General features: G+C 40.9%; 3 protein-coding genes across 6 annotated transcripts; all 3 read right to left on the reverse strand.

The window, feature by feature from the left end:
• Nucleotides 1-2,933: 2,933 nt before the first annotated feature.
• Nucleotides 2,934-5,517, reverse strand: LOC134099404 (uncharacterized). 3 transcript variants are annotated; one of them, XM_062552265.1, is made up of 10 exons: nucleotides 5,435-5,517; nucleotides 5,267-5,356; nucleotides 5,104-5,184; nucleotides 4,930-5,013; nucleotides 4,744-4,836; nucleotides 4,563-4,652; nucleotides 4,242-4,337; nucleotides 3,415-3,498; nucleotides 3,207-3,290; nucleotides 2,934-3,034 (listed from the first exon to the last, which is right to left on the reverse strand). In XM_062552265.1, exons 1-10 carry the CDS (start codon nucleotides 5,487-5,489, stop codon nucleotides 3,015-3,017), a joined length of 777 nt encoding a protein of 258 aa, XP_062408249.1. In that variant the 5' UTR covers nucleotides 5,490-5,517; the 3' UTR covers nucleotides 2,934-3,014. The 3 variants fall into 3 exon arrangements, with proteins under 3 accessions (XP_062408249.1, XP_062408250.1, XP_062408251.1); XM_062552266.1 differs by lacking the exon at nucleotides 5,104-5,184; XM_062552267.1 differs by lacking the exon at nucleotides 4,744-4,836.
• A 1,850-nt stretch (nucleotides 5,518-7,367) lies between these two features.
• Nucleotides 7,368-12,156, reverse strand: LOC134099403 (putative uncharacterized protein DDB_G0290521). 2 transcript variants are annotated; one of them, XM_062552263.1, is made up of 10 exons: nucleotides 12,074-12,156; nucleotides 11,904-11,993; nucleotides 11,726-11,809; nucleotides 11,552-11,635; nucleotides 9,948-10,037; nucleotides 9,760-9,855; nucleotides 9,578-9,667; nucleotides 8,827-8,919; nucleotides 8,629-8,715; nucleotides 7,368-7,463 (listed from the first exon to the last, which is right to left on the reverse strand). In XM_062552263.1, the coding sequence occupies exons 1-10, from the start codon at nucleotides 12,126-12,128 to the stop codon at nucleotides 7,444-7,446; spliced, it is 789 nt and encodes a 262-aa protein (XP_062408247.1). In that variant the 5' UTR covers nucleotides 12,129-12,156; the 3' UTR covers nucleotides 7,368-7,443. The 2 variants fall into 2 exon arrangements, with proteins under 2 accessions (XP_062408247.1, XP_062408248.1); XM_062552264.1 differs by lacking the exon at nucleotides 9,760-9,855.
• Nucleotides 12,157-13,807: 1,651 nt separating this feature from the next.
• Nucleotides 13,808-18,233, reverse strand: LOC134099209 (uncharacterized). The gene is made up of 3 exons (XM_062552000.1): nucleotides 18,104-18,233; nucleotides 15,921-16,244; nucleotides 13,808-15,009 (listed from the first exon to the last, which is right to left on the reverse strand). Exons 1-3 carry the CDS (start codon nucleotides 18,231-18,233, stop codon nucleotides 14,786-14,788), a joined length of 678 nt encoding a protein of 225 aa, XP_062407984.1. The 3' UTR covers nucleotides 13,808-14,785.
• Nucleotides 18,234-20,350: the final 2,117 nt, after the last annotated feature.

Below are 20,350 nucleotides of genomic sequence, written 5' to 3' on the forward strand. Positions count from 1 at the left end.
TTGGACAGGCGGCGCATGAACGTAGCCTAATAAGGTCTACCGGAAGAAAACAAACTTTAGCTGGCTAGCAACTTTTTTGTCATCTCGGGTTAACGTTACAGCATGGACAATAACATAATGAAAACGGGTTTCACAGTAACTCTGATAATAGGCCTACTATTTAGCCAGCAGCTCGAGAATATTGTCAAGCTTCACGTTTGCTAGCTGAGGAGGAGAAGACTGTCGGAGAAGGGGGGAAGAAGACGGAGCCGAATTAACCATGAAACGAGCATGCGCTTCTTCTTCCTCCTTGTACGAGCATGCGCCAAACAAACGGAATAAACTTTTAATCGGAATAAAGGTTTACATGATCAAGGAGGGGAGTTAATTCCGCTTTAACATCGGAATAAACCAACCACTTAAATCGGAATTAAGTTTAATTCGGAATAATCATTTTCAAGCGGAATAAGCGTTTACATGGTCTCTTTTAAAGCGGAATTAACTTTTATTCCGATTTAACATGGTTTTATTCGGAATTAAAGCTCTCATGTAAACGCAGCAACTGTCACCTAAACCTCCACAGAGCGCTAAACGGAAAAGGCGCATTTCAAGCAAGCGGCGAAGGAGGAGACGCATTCTCCTTCAAAATCGGCGAAGCCGTTTGTCGACATAAGGGCTCCTTTGGCAGCCCAAAGAAATGTGGGGCTGCTAAGTCCTCCAATTCCGCATCAGACAATATTCCCATCTTCTAATGGACTATTGGACTCTGATTTTGTTCCCATTGCTCGAATCGTAGCCTGCCATGTCCGAAACGTGTTTTATGGGTGTTCAATGGCTTGTTTATTTCTGTGTATGCGGTGGTCTACTTTGTACCTTCCTGTCCATTTTTATATGTACCTGCTACCCCGGATTTTGCCTGTCCGAGGCGGGCCAATATTTCCTGATTGGGCTTAGCTTTTCTTTAGGACCTCCGCGCTTCTGGTGCGGGAGGTTGTGTGACTGCGGCGTCTTAGAGACGCTTGGTCATAAGGTGGGGGGTAATGTGACAATGTGCCGCCTCAGCAGCACATCGCACTATTACTTTTTGAGTTTAATTTAATTATTGATGTGTTTAATGTCAATGTCCTGTATTATTTGTTCCGTGTTCATGTTGTTGGGTACGTTCCTTGGCGCGCGAGGAAGTTGCTTAATATTGTGTGATCATGGGCGTTTGGGGTGTGTATGGTAAATGTTGATGTTATGAATGATGTTTATGTCCGCCAGATAGGGGCGGTGTGCCCTTTTATGGGTGTTTAGACTTCGCCGGTGTTGGCGGAAGTAGTTAATTGATTGGCCATTTAAATGCTAGCTTTCCCCTGTGTTGGGGCCGTCTTCGAAGTGTTTCGAGACGCGCGGTAAGAGGCTGCTGTGAGCCTTGCGTGTATACAGTAGGTCTGCTTTTTGATAGTGGCATGTTGCCATTAAGAGACCTTAACTTTCGTCTTTGTTAAATGTTTGTTAGTCAATCTTTTTCATCTCACGTCGGGTGCGACCGATCGGAATCATGGACTATATTTTGATTATTTTGTCACGTTGTAAATAAAAACACTGTGGGCCCTCTTAAACCTGCTGTCTCGACCCGATTTCTCCTTCACCACTTGGCTATCCTATCACAAGACATAAAAGTAGAATAGAATAGAATAGAATAGAATATATACTTTTTTGATCCCGTGAGGGAAATTCAATTCTCTGCATTTAACCCAATTTAACCGAATTAGTGAACACACAGCACACAGTGAACACACAGTGAGGTGAATCACACAACCCAGAGCAGTGAGCTGCCTGCCCAACCAGCGGCGCTCGGGGAGCAGTGAGGGATTAGGTACCTTGCTCAAGGGCACTTCAGTGAAATGTATCAAAGATACAATATGTTAAGATATGTTAAACATGACTTTTTCCCTGCATACCTGGAATTGACTTACCCACACATTTGTAGGGTTAAAAGTGTTCACAGGGTAGGGTACATTTGTTTTAGACTAATTGTTTTGTTTGTTGGCCAACTGTAGTGTGAGCGTCACTAATGTTTCCTCTTTCGTTCGTGTCAGTCAATATGAATTCATATTTAAAAACAGTTGAGATACAAGTCGCAACTAAGTTGCAAAACCAGACAAGACATTGAAAAAGTGAAAATGCAGCACATACTCTAATCTACGCAAATTAATCGCATGCATCAATTTTTACTATGAAAAGATCTGAAAATGAACCAATGGAGAGCCAAACCAACATTTCAAAATTCAACATCTTTTTATCATTTTCACTCACCGTCAATGACCTGCTCAGTACCAACACCAAGGTAATGTGTAGTATACCCCCACAAGAGGTCCTTTTCAAACATGATTTGTAGTCACATTTGTGATTGCCTTATATCCAGTAGGTGGCAGTACAGAAGAAATAGCAGTTCAAGTTTTTGAGTGTCAAATCTCACCACAAAATGTGATTAAGTGTTGTCCTTATTCTTTCTGTAATGAATTGAAACACATTTGGTAGCCCTAATATAACTATATAATGACTCTAGAGGGAGCTCTTCAATGGCCAAAAAATACTTTCATACTCAGTGTACCAAAGAAGTTTTCCTTCTACAGTACATAATTATGCACTCTGGGGTAGAAGAGCCATATGGAGCTTAATGTAAAATGGGCATACCTTCTGAATTTATGTCCATAGTTTAGTAAAACATTAATTTGTACAGAAGATATTTTTGGACAAAAGTTATAGTATAAATTCAGTTGAGAAGGCAACCTGCAAATTGCTCTTCAAGTGTGGTTTCTGATGTGGAGGAAGGTGTTTCCACAGCTTTAAAACTAGTTTGGAAAATGAATGACTTTTGTAATATTTCAACATAATGTTGATGAAGTACTGGCCAGCTTGATCAAAACTGGACCAGAGTCATGAAACAAAGGAAAGACAATATTGGATAAGAAAAACTGGCCTTTATTGAATTCAAGATGGAGAAAGCAATGACAGAATTCCATGAAACATTAGCAATCCGAGTCACATCATGAGTCATCGTGGGCATCTACAGGGATGAAAACAGCTTTAACTTTCAACACAATAAGCCATTGCTTGGAGCTAGGGTAAATCAAAAGCACTGCACATGTCTTGCAGCCACACATGGTCATGATTGGGGAAAGACAGCAGACAACATTTAAACTTTTACACAACAGAAACATGACAAGTCAAACAATTACCAGTAATGGTGGTTACATCTTGGGCAGGGGTAGTCCCATTTTGCAGTACAGTGGTTAACACAACAGCATCCTCGCTCGGACCATCTTGGGATTCCACAAAGGGGGGAAAGGACCCAATGTTAGAATCAGACTGTACCACTAGTGCCACTAACAGCAGTTATAAACAAGATATGGAAACAGTTCCTGCACTTCACACAGCAAGCCTTACCAGTTCCTACAGAGTGGGCCAAAGTGGTCAGGTTTTGGGCATTCTGGGTCGTGGTGGCAACCTCAGCATCTTCACTTGGTTCATCTGGTGAGAATACAAAGTCAGAATCTGTTTTTGAAAAGATTTAAGATGAGGTGCACCAAAAAAAAAGGCAGGCCTAGATGTTAAAGACATCCATAAGGTTCTGATTCTGCTACACTTAAAGCAAAGATCGTATACTGTAGTTACTAAGATGAATCATAAAGGGGCGTGATCAGTGACGAGATCACCACAGCAGAAGCAGTGTGCCGTTGATAACAGGTGGCCTGCGCAATTAGCGGAGACAGGTCAGGTCAGGAGGGACAGGTCGTGCAAAGTTATTTTTCTATGTCTTTACCTCGCTGGAAAATACGATTTCAATGTGGGAATGTTAGAAAGACGTGTGCCTTGTAGAATATGGGTTCGTTACTTGCATTGCTGAATGTAGGGCTAAGGGAATGGTCATAATCCGAGATAAGGTTCATTTCTCCCGTTTGACTCCTAAATGGGAGTGGCACTACGTCACAGGGAAACCGGAATTGACCCTCAGGAGTCATCTCGCTTTATAAACCGTCTCTGCTTAAAGCCTATCTTACACTGAAAAGATTTGGGAAAGATTGTAGTCTTTTGAGTAAAGCTTGAATGAGGGGCATTAGTTAAAAGACTACAAAATTAAGGACAGGGGACTTCCCTCAGCATCTGAGAGCTGATACATAATGGCCATTTCTCATGTTCCAAACCCAATTTACATACTGAACAATGTTTGATCAGAGTCTCTACAAAAAAACAAAACAAAAAAAATTGCCTACCAGTTACCCCACCTGTGGCAGAGGACACGGTCTGGTTTTGGGGACTTGGGGTTGCAGTTACAGATACCACATCATCTTCACTTGGCCCATCAGTTTCTGTTCCACATAACACGTGACATGTGTTAGTATGAGCAGGCGTGTGTGTGGGGGGGTCTATTCATGGGTTTCATTAGATCCTTTTCCACAGGTGTATAAAAACCAAGCACCTTGATACACCAATGCAGACTGCATGGTGTTTGATTAATACACCTGTGGAAAGGGACCTGAGCAAACCCATGAATTGATCAAGTACATAAACACAAATTCCCTGATGGTCCTTACCAGCATTTTCAGTTTGGGCAGCAGGTGTTGTCTGGTTATGGGGACTTAGGGTTGCAGTTACCACATCATCTTCACTTGGCCCATCAGTTTCTATTCGACATAATACATGTTAGTATGCATGCATGCGCGAGCATGCGGTCTATTGCTCATGTACATAACCAAATGCACCAATGGTCCTTACCAGCATTTTCAGTGTGGGAAGCAGGCGTGGTCTGGTTTTGGGGACTTGATGTTGCAGTTACAGACACATCATCTTCACTTGGCCCATCAGTTTCTGTTACACAATATATGTGTGAAGGAATGTGTAGGTGTGTGGGTCTATTGGTCAAGTAACAAATGAAGCCACAAATGCCCTGATGGTCCTTACCAGCATTTTCAGTTTGGGCAGCAGATCTTGTCTGGTTTTGGGGACTTGGGGTTGCAGTTACCGAGTCATCTTCACTTGGCCCATCTTTGTTTCCAAATAAGAGGAAGACCAGTCAAGATTTTAACACACACAATAAATCAGACTTGTGGAGTCTCATACAACAAAAATCTTTACCAGTAATATCAGGCTGTGCGGTAGTAGTCTGATTGTGGGGAGGTGCTGAAGTGCCTGCTTCAACATCTTCACTTGCACCACCTTGGGATTCCATTTAAGTTTAGACATTTTAAATTAAACACAACCAACTTAAGAACATGAGAGCATTACACTAAATACTCACCCACAGCTTCAGTTTGGGTCTGATTGTTGGGAGACGGTGTTGTTGAAACATCAACCTCATGGGCAGCTTCCCTCTTTGGAAAACAAAAGACTGCAAAAGAACAACAGAATACATTGTTATTTAAAGCAGGATTTTACAAAGACAATTCAACTGCCAAAAGACACTCACCATTACTGAAACCAGCAATGAGAACCAAAACAACAATCTTTGCCATTACTGCCATGTTGAATCACCAAAATAAAAGGAAGGATAAATTCCAGGAGGCAATGGACTTATAAAGGCATGACAAACTCATTCTCAATTCAGTGATAATTAGAATCACATGAGTTCCAGGTGTGTATCATTTGGTGATTAATGGTGTCTGGCCTAACAAAAGATCTCTGAAATTGGCCTACAAAAGAGCTACCATATTTGCCCAAATAAGGAGATCCAGTATCTTGAGAAAACTGTTAACTGTGTTAAACTCTCGTGGGGATGATGACATTGGAAATGCAGACGTTTTTCGCTACACAGTTTTGTCCACGACTGTCTAGTGGATACTGTGATCTTCGGTAGGTGAAGACGGCACACTTTGGTCTTTGCTACCCCAGAGCTAACTTACAATACAACTTGCCATAGGCAGTTAGCTTCAATTAATTTTATGCCTTTAATTAATCGGTTTTATGCCTTTAATCAGACAGGACAGTATAGAGAGACAGGAAACAAATGGGAGAGAGAGTAGGGGTGGGCTCCAGGACCACGAGGCGGGAATCGAACCCGGGTCGCTGGCGTGCGGTGCAGGAGCCCCAGCCAGTCGCGCCACGGCTGGGGCCCAGATGTTGACTTTTAAAGTAATAATGTTGGTTTGGCTCTCCATTGATTCAAATAACTTTTCAAATATGTTAGTAACAAATGATGCATGCAATGCATTTACATTAATTATTTTCAGAGTATGTGCTGTATCCCCCCCCCCCCCCCCATTTGGCTTGTCTTCCAACTTATAGCCAGGTGCAACTTGTATCTCAAAAAACATAATTTAACATGATTAAATATGAATTCATACCAACTCACATAAGAGGGGACATTTGTGACCTGATTTTGTGGTGAATGCTCACTCTACAGTGGGCTAGCAAATAGAACGAAATTACAATCTAAAACAAAATGTACAATCCTCTGAACACTTAACCCTACAAATGTGTGGAGTCATTCCAGGTATGCAGCAAAAGAGTCTGTTTTTAACAATATCTTTAATATTTGAAACATCACTTCATCTGTAGTGCAATGCAACTCAACTATAAGGACTATGGAATCAAAATATTGGAATATTTTACAGGGTAGGCTAAAAGGTTAGCCTACCACCATGGTCTTCATTTATGGTCCTTCAATTCATCTTCTACCTTGTTAGCACAAACGCCTTCACATTCCAAACAAACTCCATTGAACATTCAGAAAGTGAGCATAAGTAGCCTAGAAATCTAGACACCCCTAGCGGCAGCAAATGTAATTTGGCTGGCGGGGCAGTCTAGGCACGATCCATTGAGCCAGGGAGCTGAGAAACCCCAGCACCAGGGCGCCAATCACAGCGTCGGTGGGTGGGCTTAACAATGGTGACTGACATGCGACCAGAAGTTGCGACGGTAACGCATCCTGTTATTTGATAACAAGATGATTCGTTTAGCGTTATCCTATTGCGTGGAGAGGGAAGGTTACGCATCCTGCTACTTGAAAACAAGATGATTTGTTTAGCGTTATCCTATTGCGGGGAGGGAATTTGAAAGACAACTGTTTATCCCACCCGTCTGATTGAGCCCTGTCTACGGTGAGTGTCCAGACCCTACATCTTGATGTGTCTGGCTCGTCAGGCTAGAGCATAAGTACAACCTAAGCATACTTGTACTCAACCCTTGTAAGGTGCACACAATACACCCCCCAAATGTTGTCTAGTTAAAAGTAGTGTACTTGTTAACCACGAATTCCATTTTAGAAGCTAGACCTACTGTAACAAAAAAAAAAAAAAAAAATCATAGCAGGATGAATGTAGTCAATACTACAGGAGTTAAAGTTTCTATTCAGCTTGACCACCAAACTGGATCAGAGTCATGAACCAAAGAAAGACACAATGTCGGATAAAAATCAGGCCTTTATTGAAGTCAAGATGCCCGAAAGAATACCATAGCATTAGCATTCTGAAGGTCACTTCAGGAGTCATCATGGGCATCTAGGGACGAAAACAGCACAACAAGCCATTGCTTCAAGATAGCTAGGGCAAATCAAACTCTGCACATTTACTCCAGCCACAATAGTAATGATTGAAAAGCAGTAGAAACTGGTCAAGATTGCAGTTCTAAACTCAATAAAATTACATTTAACCTCCTGAGACCCTGGATGTAAATTTGAATGCATTTTTCATTTCACTCAATTATTTTGGCTAAGTAGGGCATCATAAACATACAAAAAAAATTTCACCTCTGTACATCAAGTAGTTTTTGAGAAAAACGATGTCCTCGTATGAGGACATTGGGTCTCTATTACCATAAAATACAATGAGATTGCCAATCCAGAAAGAATGTGAATATTCATGTGTGTACTCCAAGTGCCTAAGATTCAACTATTAAGAAAACAGTTTGTTTTTATTGAACAGAAATGTCCTGTTATTAATTTGGTTAAGTTTAGTGTTTATTTGTAAACGTTAGTTGTACGTATGGGTCACACCCATGTGGAGAGAAGTCTATCCACAATCAATTGAAGCGAAACAGTTCTGCTCTATTTGTTTCTTATTTGTTTATTTATTTATTTTTGTAATTCCTTCAATGGATTTATTTATTCAGGCCACTCTATTATGTCTATGTCCACACTTTGACTTCCATTATTGCTTTACAGTAGTTTGATATGGCCAATGAACGACAATTTCCAATGTAATATGTAGCCTAAAAATGAAATTATGCGTACATTTCAGTCCCGATGTCCTCATATGAGGACATGAAAGTTAAACACGTCCTGGTCTGTTTGCAATGATCGAAATGGGGGAAACTTGATGCCATATCATACTACAACTGTTCACAAACATATACAAAAAAAAAAAAATGTCATAACGTTCACTGGCACGTTACCATGACGATAGTTCTCACGCGTATGCCGGTAAAGCGTGGAGGTGGATTTCGACGCCATATTGCTTTTTCCCAAAACATTGTATTGTGTGTCTGATAACACTAGAGGGTAAAATGAAGTGTCCACATATAAGGACAACAGGTTTTTATTCAGAAAAAGTAAGCACAAGGTAAAGCAGAGCCTAAATGTAATGTCCTCATATGAGGACGCAGGGTCTCAGGAGGTTAATATTGTATACAGCAGGAGACATGAAAAAAAAAAATAATAATAATCACCAGTAATGGCAGTTACGTCTTGGGCAGGGGTAGTCCCATTTTGCAGACTCACTACAGTGGTTAACACAGCATCCTCACTTGCACCATCTTGGAGTCCACGAGAGGGAGAGGGGGGGGGGGGGGGAAGAAATCAACAGCGGTTATAAAAGAGACACAGAAATACAGGTCCTACAGTACACTTCACACAGCAAGCCTTACCAGTTCGTACAGCGTGGGCCAAAGTGGTCAGGTTTTGGGCATTCTGGGTTGTGGTGGCAACATCAGCATCGTCACTTGGTTCATCTGGTGACGCTACACAAAGTCAGATTTCTGTTTTAGAACCTAGTAGGTACGAAAGTTGTGATTCTGCTACACTAAACCAAAGGTTGTCTAGCTACCAAGATCATAGGGATTTGCCAATGGACAAAAATGGCACCTAGTTCCATTTCCACTCCTAGACACATTCATTACATCAAACTTCTCTGAATAAGCAATACGTTAAGTTAAGCATTTTTGAATGGGTTAATTAAACTTGGAGTTAGGGCCTACTTACTTCCAGACTCCTAAGATATAGGATGTTACCCTCTATCGCTTTATCAACCGTCTCTGCTTAAACTGAAGTGCTTGCCCTGCTCCCTGTAAAAAAGGCCTATTCCTACTACCTGTAAAAGGTGATAATTAACTGATGCCCTGCATAGGTTGTGCCAGGTTTAGTAAATACTTAGAACAAAAGAGATGTAGGAGTTAAGCCACAGAAAGCTCAATTTGAGCATTAGCTGCACCTACAGTAGATGCATTTTCCATGAATGCTAGAAATGTAAGTGGACAGTGGAGTTTCCCTCAGCATCTGAGAGCTGATACATAATGGCCATTTCTCATGATTAAAACACACTTTAATATACTGGAGAATGTTTGAACTACAGGGTCTTTACAAAACAGAATAAAAAAAAAAAAAGTAAGATTCCCTTACCAGTTACTCCATCTGTTGTAGATGGCTCGGTCTGGTTTTGGGGACTTGGGGTTGTAGTTACCACATCATCTTCACTTGGCCTAACAGTTTCTATTCCACATAATACAAGTGTTAAGAGAGTGTGTGCGCGTGCACGTTCTATTGCTCATGTACATAACCACAAATGCACCAATTGTCCTTACCAGCATTTTCAGTTTGGGAAGCAGGCGTTGTCTGGTTTTGAGGACTTGAGGTTGCAGTTACAGATAGTACATCATCTTCACTTGGCCCATCAGTTTCTGTTTCACACAATATGTGTGAATGTGTAGGTGTATGTGTGTGGGTGGGGTCTATTGGTCAAGTACATAACAAACACCCTGATTGTCCTTACCAGCATTGTCAGTTTGGGCAGCAGATGTAGTCTGGTTATGGGGACTTTGGGTTGCAGTTACCACATCATCTTCACTTGGCCCAACAGTTTCTATTCCACGTAATACAAGTGTTAAGCGAGAGTGTGTGCGCGTGCACGTTCTATTGCTCATGTACATAACCACAAATGCACCAATAGGGCTCGGGATCATGACGTGAACTTCGCGGGCACAGCCATATTATTGGCGGCTACCGCCGTTCATTCCGACATACCAGCACTCCGACATTGACGTCCAATTGTCGTAGTGGAGGCATGTCTCTTTATGGGAAAAAGTCCCACCACTCCGACATTTGTTTTTTTCATGGTCGCAGTGGCGGTATTTAACTTTTTTTTCAAACAACGTGCCATTCCGACATGAGGTCATTAATAGGCTTTTAATGTCATAACTATATCCAATTGTGTAAACTAATAAAGATTCACATTTAAAATGTCATTGTGAAGACTTCTTGATATGGTCTCTTTATATGGCTCTGGGTTAGCCTATATGTGTCTGTTGCGTGCACGACTCGGGGAAGTGAAAGCAGTTCTTTAAGTTTTCTTCTCTGTCTCATTATTCGCGGACTAAGTGGAGCTAAATTAAGTTATTATTTTGCTGTCGCTTCGTCTGTTTTATGGCCTAGCAGGTTATTTGGTATCTGTGGATAGCTCTAGCTCTCCTCTTTCATCTGACATGCAAGCCGTATCTTTTTAACCACGGTTTCACGAGTAAATCAAACGAAATAGCGGTAGCCGAAGCTATATGACCCATATTTGTTTGTCACTTCGTCTGTTTCTATAACACAAAAGGATCGATGTGTTTGGTATCAATGGAAAGCTCTGTTTCTCCTCTTTCATTTGATATGCGTGTTATGTCTGTGCGATGCCTGGTCCCGGAGTATTGAAGCGAGAGCAGTGGCTGCGTGGGTGAACGCAGAGCAATATAGACTGTAAATATGATAGGCTTTCATTTAAATTAATGATTTCATTTTTATTTTCATACTTGATCGTACAGACACGTGTCTCGTTGGAAAGCCCCAGTTCTGAGCTCTTTCATGCAATATAGGTCTCATCTCGCTGTGACTAATAGGAGCAATGTAACAGAGAAGAATGGGTGTGTTTTTTGACGCACTTTGCGTCCGTCGGGCTCATAGGGTCCGTTAAATTGACGTGGAAAAAAAATAGGATTTGTCAACTGTCGGAATGGGGGTACTAAAATGTGTCGGATTGGCAGCATGTCGGAATAACACCATGTCTGAATAGCGGCATGTCGGACGAAAGGGATGTCGGACTGGCAGGATGTCGGACTGCCGACATGTAACCCATATTGGCAGCCTCACTCCTTAGTTTGGATTTACTCCCACCTGTTAGTGTGTTCCTGCTACTTAGTTATTGCTTTCTTGGTCGTATGTTGCTGTGTGGTGGGGTGTAACAGTGCAACCCATGATCGCAAGAGGAAAAGAATCACTAATACTATATTTCTGCTTCTTGTCTTCTGCATCTGAATGGATATAACGTTCGGTGCGCTACCAACATGGCGGCTATATTCCTAGAATGCAAGGCGTGTGCTCAAGCCCTATTGTCCTTACCAGCATTGTCAGTTTGGGCAGCAGATGTAGTCTGGTTTTGGGGACTTGGGGTTGCAGTTACCGAGTCATCTTCACTTGGCCCATCTTTATGTTTCCAAATAAGAGGACGATCAGTCAAGATTTTAACACACAATAAATCAGACTAGCCAAGTCTCATACAACAAAAATCTTTACCAGCAACATCAGGTTGGGCAGTAGTAGTCTGATTGTGGGGATTAGGTGCCGGAGTGCCTGCTTCAACATCTTCACTTGCACCACCTTGGGATTCCATTTAAGTTTAGACATTTTAAATTAAACACAACCAACTTAGAACTTGAGAGCATTACACTACAGCATTACATTAAATACTCACCCACAGCTTCAGTTTGGGTCTGATTGTTGGGAGACGGTGTTGTTGAAACATCAACCTCATGGGCAGCTTCCCTCTTTGGAAAACAAAAGACTGCTCAAAAGAACAACAGAAGACATTGTTATTTAAAGCAGGATTTTAAAAACGTAATTCAACTGCCAAAATACACTCACCATTACTGAAACCAGCAATGAGAACCAAAACAACAATCTTTGCCATTACTGCCATGTTGAATCACCAAAATAAAAGGAAGGATAAATTCCAGGAGGCAATACGGAGGCTTATAAAGGCATGACAAACTCATTCCCAATTCAGTGATCATTAGAATCACATGAGTTCCAGGTGTGTATCATTTGGTGATTAATGGGATCTGGCCTAACAAAAGATCTCTGAAATTGGCCTACACAAGAGCTATCTTTGCCCAAATAAGGAGATCCGGTATCTTGAGATTTTTTTTCTTTGGGAAAATAACATGGGGATTTTGAATAATCGCACTTGTTAAACTCTCATGGGGACAAAGAAAACAGAAATGCAGACGTTTAGCTCTAGACAACACACTTTGATCTTTGCTACTCCAGAGCTAACTTAAGCATACCTTACACTGACAAGATTTGGGAAAGATTTTTGAAAGATTGTAGTCTTTTGAGTAAAGCTTGAAAGAGGGGCATTAGTTAGAAGACTACAATCTTTCAAGAATCTTTCCCAAAACTTATCAGTGTAAGGTAGGCATTACAGTACAATGCAACTGCAACTTGCAACTTGCTAACAATGCGACTTGCCATAGCCTCACCCGGATCTCCTTATATGGGAAAAGAAGACAGCTTTGGCTCCTTTTTGTTGGCGAACTTCAGAGGTCTATGGAAGGTGTAGTGTCACAGGTGTCATCTTGGACTGACTTGGATCAATTTGGCTTTATTTTCAGCCAGAAAGCGTTTTAGCATGGTCTAATGAGGATGCCTAACTTGTTTTCCTAGGACACTCATTTAGTTCTAGAAATAATGAATAGAATAGAATAGAATAGCATATATACTTTTTTGATTCCGCGAGGGAAATTCGTTTCTCTGCATTTAACCCAATTAGTGAACACACACAGCACACAGTGAACACACAGTGAGGTGAATCACACACTAACCCAGAGCAGTGAGCTGCCTGCCCAACCAGCGGCGCTCGGGGAGCAGTGAGGGGTTAGGTGCCTTGCTCAAGGACACTTCAGCTGTGGACTGGTCGGGGATTGAACCGGCAACCCTCCAGTTACAAGCCCCAAGCCCTAACAGGCCACGGCTGCCCCAAATGTTACGCATGTCTCCTCCATGGCCGTTTAATTCAGGCGGTTCCTAAAAACACATTTACTCATCCTACTTCTGAAAGATGGACAGAGGCTACAGTGCTGCCTTGGACTGCTATACTGTACTCATCAGTGTGCTTAACAGTCTATCACACTCTATGTTACAGAGGTTTCAAGTTCAAGTTCAACGTTTATTGTCATGTACTGATAAAATACCCTTTGTAATGAAATTCCTTGTGCTCAAGTGTCCATTCAACTACAGAAATAAATTAAAAAGAGAAATAAACAGATACTAGGCTATAAAAAAGAGGGGTCAGGGAGTACCAAGGGACACCCAGGAGCAACAGGGGCAAGGAAGAACTCCCTTGCCCAGGAAGAAACCTTGGGCAGATCCTTGGCTCAAGGGGCCAACCGAACTGCCTGGGGTCGTGCTAGTAGAGGGAGCATGTAAGTGTGTGTGTGTGTGTGTGTGTGTGTGTGTGTGAGAGGGAAAGGGAATCCTTGTGTGATGTCTTGGGTGGAGGTGATGGTGGGACAGTTTAAAGTTGAATTTTTTTTTGTTGTCACCATTGGGCAACGTTACAGAATGTCTTTGTGCAGTCAGTTTTCATTATTTATTTCAATTCTAAGATCAAATTAAAAATATATATATTTATATAGCACATTTCATGTAACAAGCACAAACTCAACGTGCTCCGACCGAAAGAGAATAACACAACAAACATGACATGACCAATTAACAAAGATAAAATAGATAAACATAAAGATGGAAAATAAAATACATAGAATATTAACTGAATAAAAGTGAATACAAAAAATAATAATAAGAATAAAAAATACAATATAATTACAAAATAGCTTTAAAACCGCTGTGAGGATAGGGATCTGACTGGTGTATATGCAATGGCCATGTCAGATATGTAGGAGGCTATGCCTATCAATGTCTTATAATAGTCTAATCGACTAGATACAGTACAGTAAAAGCATAAACCCGCTTTTCAGAGTCTGTTTGAGTTAAAGCAACACTGACGCACTTTTCCTGTTGCACGCACACTATTTGTTTATCCAGCACTGCTTTGCAAATAATAACGTCCACAGACAAGGTAGAGTATGTTGCATGATTTCAGGAAAGTATGATGCATTGCGACATCAAAGCAGGTCAAATTTGTAGTTTATTATGTCTCAGTTCTGTTACATAGCCAATAGAGGGCAGCAAAGCAAATGCAGAGGTGCCGGTCACCGTTCACCACTGAAATGATTTTGGAAACATTATTTTAAGGTACAAAATGCTTTAGTATTGCTTTAAAACGCATCTAACCTTAGATGTATTTCTAAGATGATAAAAGGCAGTCTTGGAAATATTAGATATGTGCTTCTTAAGATCAGCATCTAAGATCAAGCCTAAATGTCTGACATTCTCACATGGTTTTATAAACAGGGGAGTTAGCAAGGAATAAAACTGATGTCTCAAGAGCTTAGGGCCTACGAATAGAATCTTTGTTACATTATCATTACGTTTTAAGAGGTTTTAATATCAAGTTTCAATATCAGAAACGCATTGGATGAGGTCATTCACTGGACCAAACATACCGCAAAAGTCTCATAAATAGTTTTGATAGATGTCGTCATCTTCATAGTCATTGTCTGTAGCAGTTGGGCCATGCAGCTCTTCTACATTCGCATAGTAGTCTTCTTCCAGATCTCCATCAGCCTCTTTACCACAATCCCTCTTGTCAGCAGGCATGACTGTGTTCGCACAGATGTTCTCATCTTCATCAGGTGACCCACGTGGTCCATGACAAAATCCGTATGCATTCGCAGAACCTGTTCAAAGGCATTTTTCTAAAAGTGATTTTGTCTCTTTGTTGAGACAAGGTCAGACTTTACCAGAGATACTTATAGAAGAAGAAGTCCCACACACTGTCCAATACGCAAACATTTATTATCAAAATGTTTCTGTCATGTGAATTCTAATGATTAATTCAGGACTTCTTCTATCATGAACAAATGGAAAAATGGTTTGTGATATTTCAGTAGATATTTGAGTGGTTGATGGTACATTATAATTGTTTAGTATTCCAAACCATTACATGTCAACTCAAGTCATTACAAAAATATGTACAGTATCAGTTCTACTCCTACTGTAGATGCACTGCAAAAAAAAACCTAACCAAGTGTTATTTATTTCATATTAAGATCAGAAAATCTATTCTGTATTGTTTTAAGTATGGAGAGACTTACCACTCTCTCAAATTATCAATTTAACTTAATTCAAGAACACTTTGACTTACTTTAAATCTTATCAAGACAAATTAACTCCACGCAGTTGCAGACAAATTTGCTTGTTTTAAAATAAATCAAAATTCTTTAAGCAATTGAGCCAAATGATCTCGTGAGAAGTGGTAGGTAAGTCTTTTTATACTGAAAACAGTACCAACTAGAATTTTGATCTTGATATAACATGAGAAAATCTGTTTTTACAGAGTGTATTTAATTAATGAGATTAATTCTGACTCACTGTGTGCAACATTGCTCATCTGTATTGCCTGTGTGTGTGTGTCACTCAAACATTTTTTCTTCACCAGGTAGAGGATGGCAGGGATTAGCAAAAGTAGGAACGACCCTGAAATCACTCCAGATGCAATGATGGGAGCCAGGGATGCTAGAAAAGGAATAGAAAATTACAAGAGCAAACAAACAAACAAACAAATAACACTCAAGTGCTGGATGCTTACCTCTTACGATGACGGTCAGTGGTGCTGTCTGTGTTGACTTGAAGGTGCGGCTGGACACAGTGACCTCATAGACACAGCTGTAGTTGCCCTGGTGGGAGTAGTCTGCCTCAGGAATGTAGAAGGAGGCTGAGTGGTTGATGGCGAGCTGAGTCCTGGTGCTGTTAGACCCATCAAAGATGAGGTGGAAGAAGCCTCCTTGGTGCTGTGGCTCAGTAGAGCAGATGAGGGAGAGGCTGTGGCCCCTGGTCACCTCTGGCCCCTGAGGCCCCCAGAACAGCCCTCCAACTGGGGCACTGAGAGAGATGTTGGGCTGCACCAGGTCCACTGGAGAGGAGGGCAGTTTATCAGTGGAACATTACAGTAGATGACCAGGATGTGTCTACATTAAGCCAGGTAAATTAAGATGTGCTTGTTTCAGGTGAAAAATGGGTTATCAGTTATCATTATTGTTATTTTATTATTATTATTATTATTTAAAGTTTTGCATTCACACTAGAACGCTGAAATACCACAGAAGTATTTATTGTTGGTCGTGTCTGGAACACTGACTCAGTAGGCCTCTCATTAGAACCCCTATTCTCGCTGGTCAACCATCATAGGGTGGTCAACCAACAAACCACCTTAAGCTAGGCAGGCTGTTTCTTTCAGCAGGGTACCCTCATGTTACCCTGTATCATTGGGTGCCTCTCAGGCTTTTATACGTCCTCCCTCGCTCCTCGGGCCTCGATCCTCACTGATCTACATAAAGAATGATGGGGCGAAAACAATGGGATAGTCTATCCAGTGTTAGTTATAGATCAGTGGGAACGCCCCTCAAGGATCGAGCATCGAGGATCGAGTAGGCATGTTAAGAAGCATCTATAGTCTGAGTAGCCTTGACCTCTGCTCCAATAAATAGCCATCCTGGCAAAAGGTGATCCCTGTCTGCAAGTGTGATCGCTACTATATTTATACTCACCTCACCTCAGATCATTTTCGAAAGGTATAGCTATCAGTGCTGGAATACACCATTTCAATGTCATTTAAAAGTCTAAAGAGAGAAATATATGCATGTTTATTTTTGTGTGCCACAGGGTCTAAGAGTCATTCTGTGTGTAAGTCAATGGCTTTCTTAACAAGAAAAGGGAAAGTGTATTTAGTACTTACTTCCTTACAGAACTGGCATTACAACTAGAGGTTTTCAACAATATCCCATTAAAGCAAAAAGTTAACAATAAATGCATGTATTATATCGCTTTACCTATTATAGAAATGCTGGCAGTATTACTTCGAGAGGACGTGAATTCACGTCTGGAAACCCTTGTTTGATACTGGCAGTAGTAGGCTCCTTGATGGATAAAGTCCACTTGAGGAATGGTGAAGAGGGCAGAGTTTTGATATAGACCTATATTTTTTGTCTCTGTAAATGACCCATAGAGCTGCTGTAGGGTGAATGTACCACCCAGGTGCTGTGTGGTGATGGAGCATCTCATCCGGGCAGACTGACCCCAAGAGACCTCTTTACTGGTTTCCAATGAAAGACTTGGGTTCTGTAGTACAACTGGAAAATAAGTGAGGTGTATCACACTCTCAATACTAAGAAAACCACATTTAAACTGCTGTAAGGTGTTTAAATCTTGTAACAAATTTAGTCAACAGAGAGGCTTGACCTTTCACACAGTAACCGAAAATGCGCAATCGTTCCTGTCAAGCGTCAACACATCAGAAAAAAAAACATATCTGGGCAAGAGAATGGATTAGAGTCTACACTTTCACGGATTTGCCAAATATTACTTTTGTCAATGTTATGAGACTTGTGGAGGGGAAACAAAACAAAGAAAAAATCAATATAGGGTACACATTTTTCCAGGAGGAATTTGTCTGTAAGCATCAGCCTAACTGTTACTGAACTGTTTACTGGAATGACAAATCATTAGCATGTTGATTTAGACATAATGGTTGTATAGAGGATATAAGCTGCCATACCAAAACATTGTAGTCTACTGGTGAGAAAGAAGATTTCCACTACAATTGTGTATTTCCGGCCAAAAATACGGAAGTTGTGTGAAAGGTGAAGACATTTTTTAATAACAATGTTTCATTATTTAGCTTGTTTCAGGACTGAAATGGTGTTATGTCCGTTGTAGTCTGTGTTCTTTTCTTTTTCAGGGTGTGCCAGGTTATCTGACCTCTCATCCACTCACCTACAGTGATACTGATGGAGCGGCTCCTGTCGTAGCCAGAGCAGGGGCCACATGTGTAGCTGCCTGTGTCAGAGGCACCCACAATAAAAGGAGTGAAGGTAACACTGCTACTGTAGCTGTACTGACTCATGATATCAGCACCATTTCTGTATAAACAGACATCCCTGTATTGACGGTCATAAATCCCGCCACAACTGAACAGTTTCTCCAGGTGAGACAGCTGAATATGAGGAGATGAGCCGGATGAAGGGTGAGGAATATTGACCTGGAGGAGAGAGTCATTCAAGATTCTAAATGAAATACAGTTCAGACATTTCTGAACGTGATTAAAAAGAACTGTCATGTTTATTTGAATAGAGAAATACTTGCATGCTATTGAAGTGACACCGAGACAAAGTACTGTGAAGAGAGAATCAGATCAAGAGGTGTTGAAATATGGTCAAATGCAGATTTTTTACTGAATGTATTGTGTTCTAACACATTATAACTAACTGAAGTACATATTATGCAGATATCGATAGAGTTTCAAATGTGTCACTGTCAACTCTCATAAAGGCCACTTTGGTCCATGTTGCTGTGAAGTGAAGTTGTCCTTGTGAAGTACATTCCTGCTGGTATAACTGTGCGTTCAGACCAAAACCGTCAAAAGCGTCAAAGTCGCTGGTGAAGCTCATAGCCCGACGCTCAACCCAGTTCGGCGCCGAAAGCGTCAAAGCCATGACGTGAAACATTTGAACAAACCACAAGCAGCAATCCTGCGAGTTTGACATTCTGATTAGTTGACACCGAACCGTGTCATAGCTCATAAAGTTAACTGAGGTTAAACTTTTTTTTGACGCCCGTGAAGCTCATGAAGCCACGCTCACGCCCAGAACGCTTTTGACGCCGGTAACGCCAACTCTCCATAGAAAATTAATGATTTCCGGCGCTCTTGACGCTTTTGACGGTCTTGGTCTGAACGCACAGTAAGGCTATAGGCAGGCTCCCACAGCATCTGATGACAACTGACTAAGAATTGGCCCCAGTCAGTGTGTTTCCTGCATATAACACCTGAGTGAGTAGAGAGAAACCAACATGGCGACTCTGAATCCGATCTGGTTTGTTGTGTTTCACATCCTCTTCTTTTTTCGTCTTTGTCTCTTTGTGTTAAATAACTTTCAACTTTTACTTGTTAGTGCGTGTTGAGTGGATGGTACAGAGGCAGTGAGTCCCATGGATTTTTTTTATTTTTTGTTTTAATTTTCATCAAATCATCAATTTGCCTAGAAAGACTATTTTATAAATATGTGCACTGTATTAAAATTGGTATTGTTCCAAATGTATTTTTGTATGTCATTATTATTATGAGTGCAGTCTTTTTCTTTTGGTCAATGCTGTCTTTTGACTTTTTGAAAAAGAGACAACAATCTCAACGTGTTCTTTTCTCTGGTTAAATGCAGGGCTAAAGAATGATCTCTGTTCCCGGATAGAACATTGGCCTCAGCAATGTGATTGTCAAATTTAAATCAGGGTAAAGGGAAATTCTAAAACTTATTTTCTGTTGAAATGTCAGATTCCGGATCGAGTGCTTAAAACGGCATCAATCGAAACATATCTGTTCCACTGTTTTTCAGACTACTCCAAAAATATATTCTCTAATACATTCATATTCATATAAAAAGACACTTACCCAGTATTGGAGAAAGCACAGCCATTGACATATCCACCTCTGGGGGAATTTTCACATAAAATACATGTCCTTCCTCTTTCTTTCTTCCTTATAGCCTTTTTTACATGACCTGTTTTCTGTTGGTCAAGTGTTGAAAGTGGCATAAAAGCTAAATGTGGAAATGAATGTCAACCTGCAAGCATTAATCTAGTAGAACCATAAAATGAAATGCTGATGTCTTGTTTACTGTTGGCTGACTTATTTTTAATATTACACAAAGAACACAAATACAGCTCAGAGTGACACAGCTCCAGTGTTGTGCCTGAACGCGTTCATTGAACGAAAGTTCATGAACTCGTTCATAATTTTGGTGAACGTGAACTGAACGAACTGTATTTCTGCCTGATGAACGACACTGTGAACACGTTCATTCAGAAGGAATGCCACTTACGGTTCCCATCAGCATAATCCTTTCTCTTCTAGTGAGAAAGACAACACAAGTGAATGAAGCATATGCATGTATGGTCATACTGTATACAGAGATATACTGCCACATAGAGTCAAAATCAGATGTAAAAGTATGACTGAAAAAAGACTCA

Source organism: Sardina pilchardus, chromosome 13 (assembly GCF_963854185.1).
Source record: "Sardina pilchardus chromosome 13, fSarPil1.1, whole genome shotgun sequence".
Lineage (NCBI taxonomy): Eukaryota > Metazoa > Chordata > Actinopteri > Clupeiformes > Clupeidae > Sardina > Sardina pilchardus.

Excerpts from the sequence above, each read along its gene's own strand:
- LOC134099404 (XM_062552265.1), bottom strand. The coding sequence starts at position 5,489 with ATGGCAGTAATGGCAAAGATTGTTGTTTTGGTTCTCATTGCTGGTTTC. Across the intron at positions 5,357-5,434 it reads CATTGCTGGTTTCAGTAATG|TCTTTTGTTTTCCAAAGAGG; the intron begins GTGAGTGTCTTT and ends GTTCTTTTGCAG. Across the intron at positions 5,185-5,266 it reads GACCCAAACTGAAGCTGTGG|GTGGTGCAAGTGAAGATGTT; the intron begins GTGAGTATTTAG and ends TGGAATCCCAAG.
- LOC134099403 (XM_062552263.1), bottom strand. The coding sequence starts at position 12,128 with ATGGCAGTAATGGCAAAGATTGTTGTTTTGGTTCTCATTGCTGGTTTC. Across the intron at positions 11,636-11,725 it reads TGCCCAACCTGATGTTGCTG|ATGGGCCAAGTGAAGATGAC; the intron begins GTAAAGATTTTT and ends GGAAACATAAAG. Across the intron at positions 7,464-8,628 it reads AGACGTAACTGCCATTACTG|ATGCCCATGATGACTCCTGA; the intron begins GTGATTATTATT and ends TTTCGTCCCTAG.
- LOC134099209 (XM_062552000.1), bottom strand. The coding sequence starts at position 18,233 with ATGAGTCAGTACAGCTACAGTAGCAGTGTTACCTTCACTCCTTTTATT. Across the intron at positions 16,245-18,103 it reads CTCCATCAGTATCACTGTAG|TGGACCTGGTGCAGCCCAAC; the intron begins GTGAGTGGATGA and ends CCTCCTCTCCAG. Across the intron at positions 15,010-15,920 it reads ACTGACCGTCATCGTAAGAG|GTTCTGCGAATGCATACGGA; the intron begins GTAAGCATCCAG and ends GCCTTTGAACAG.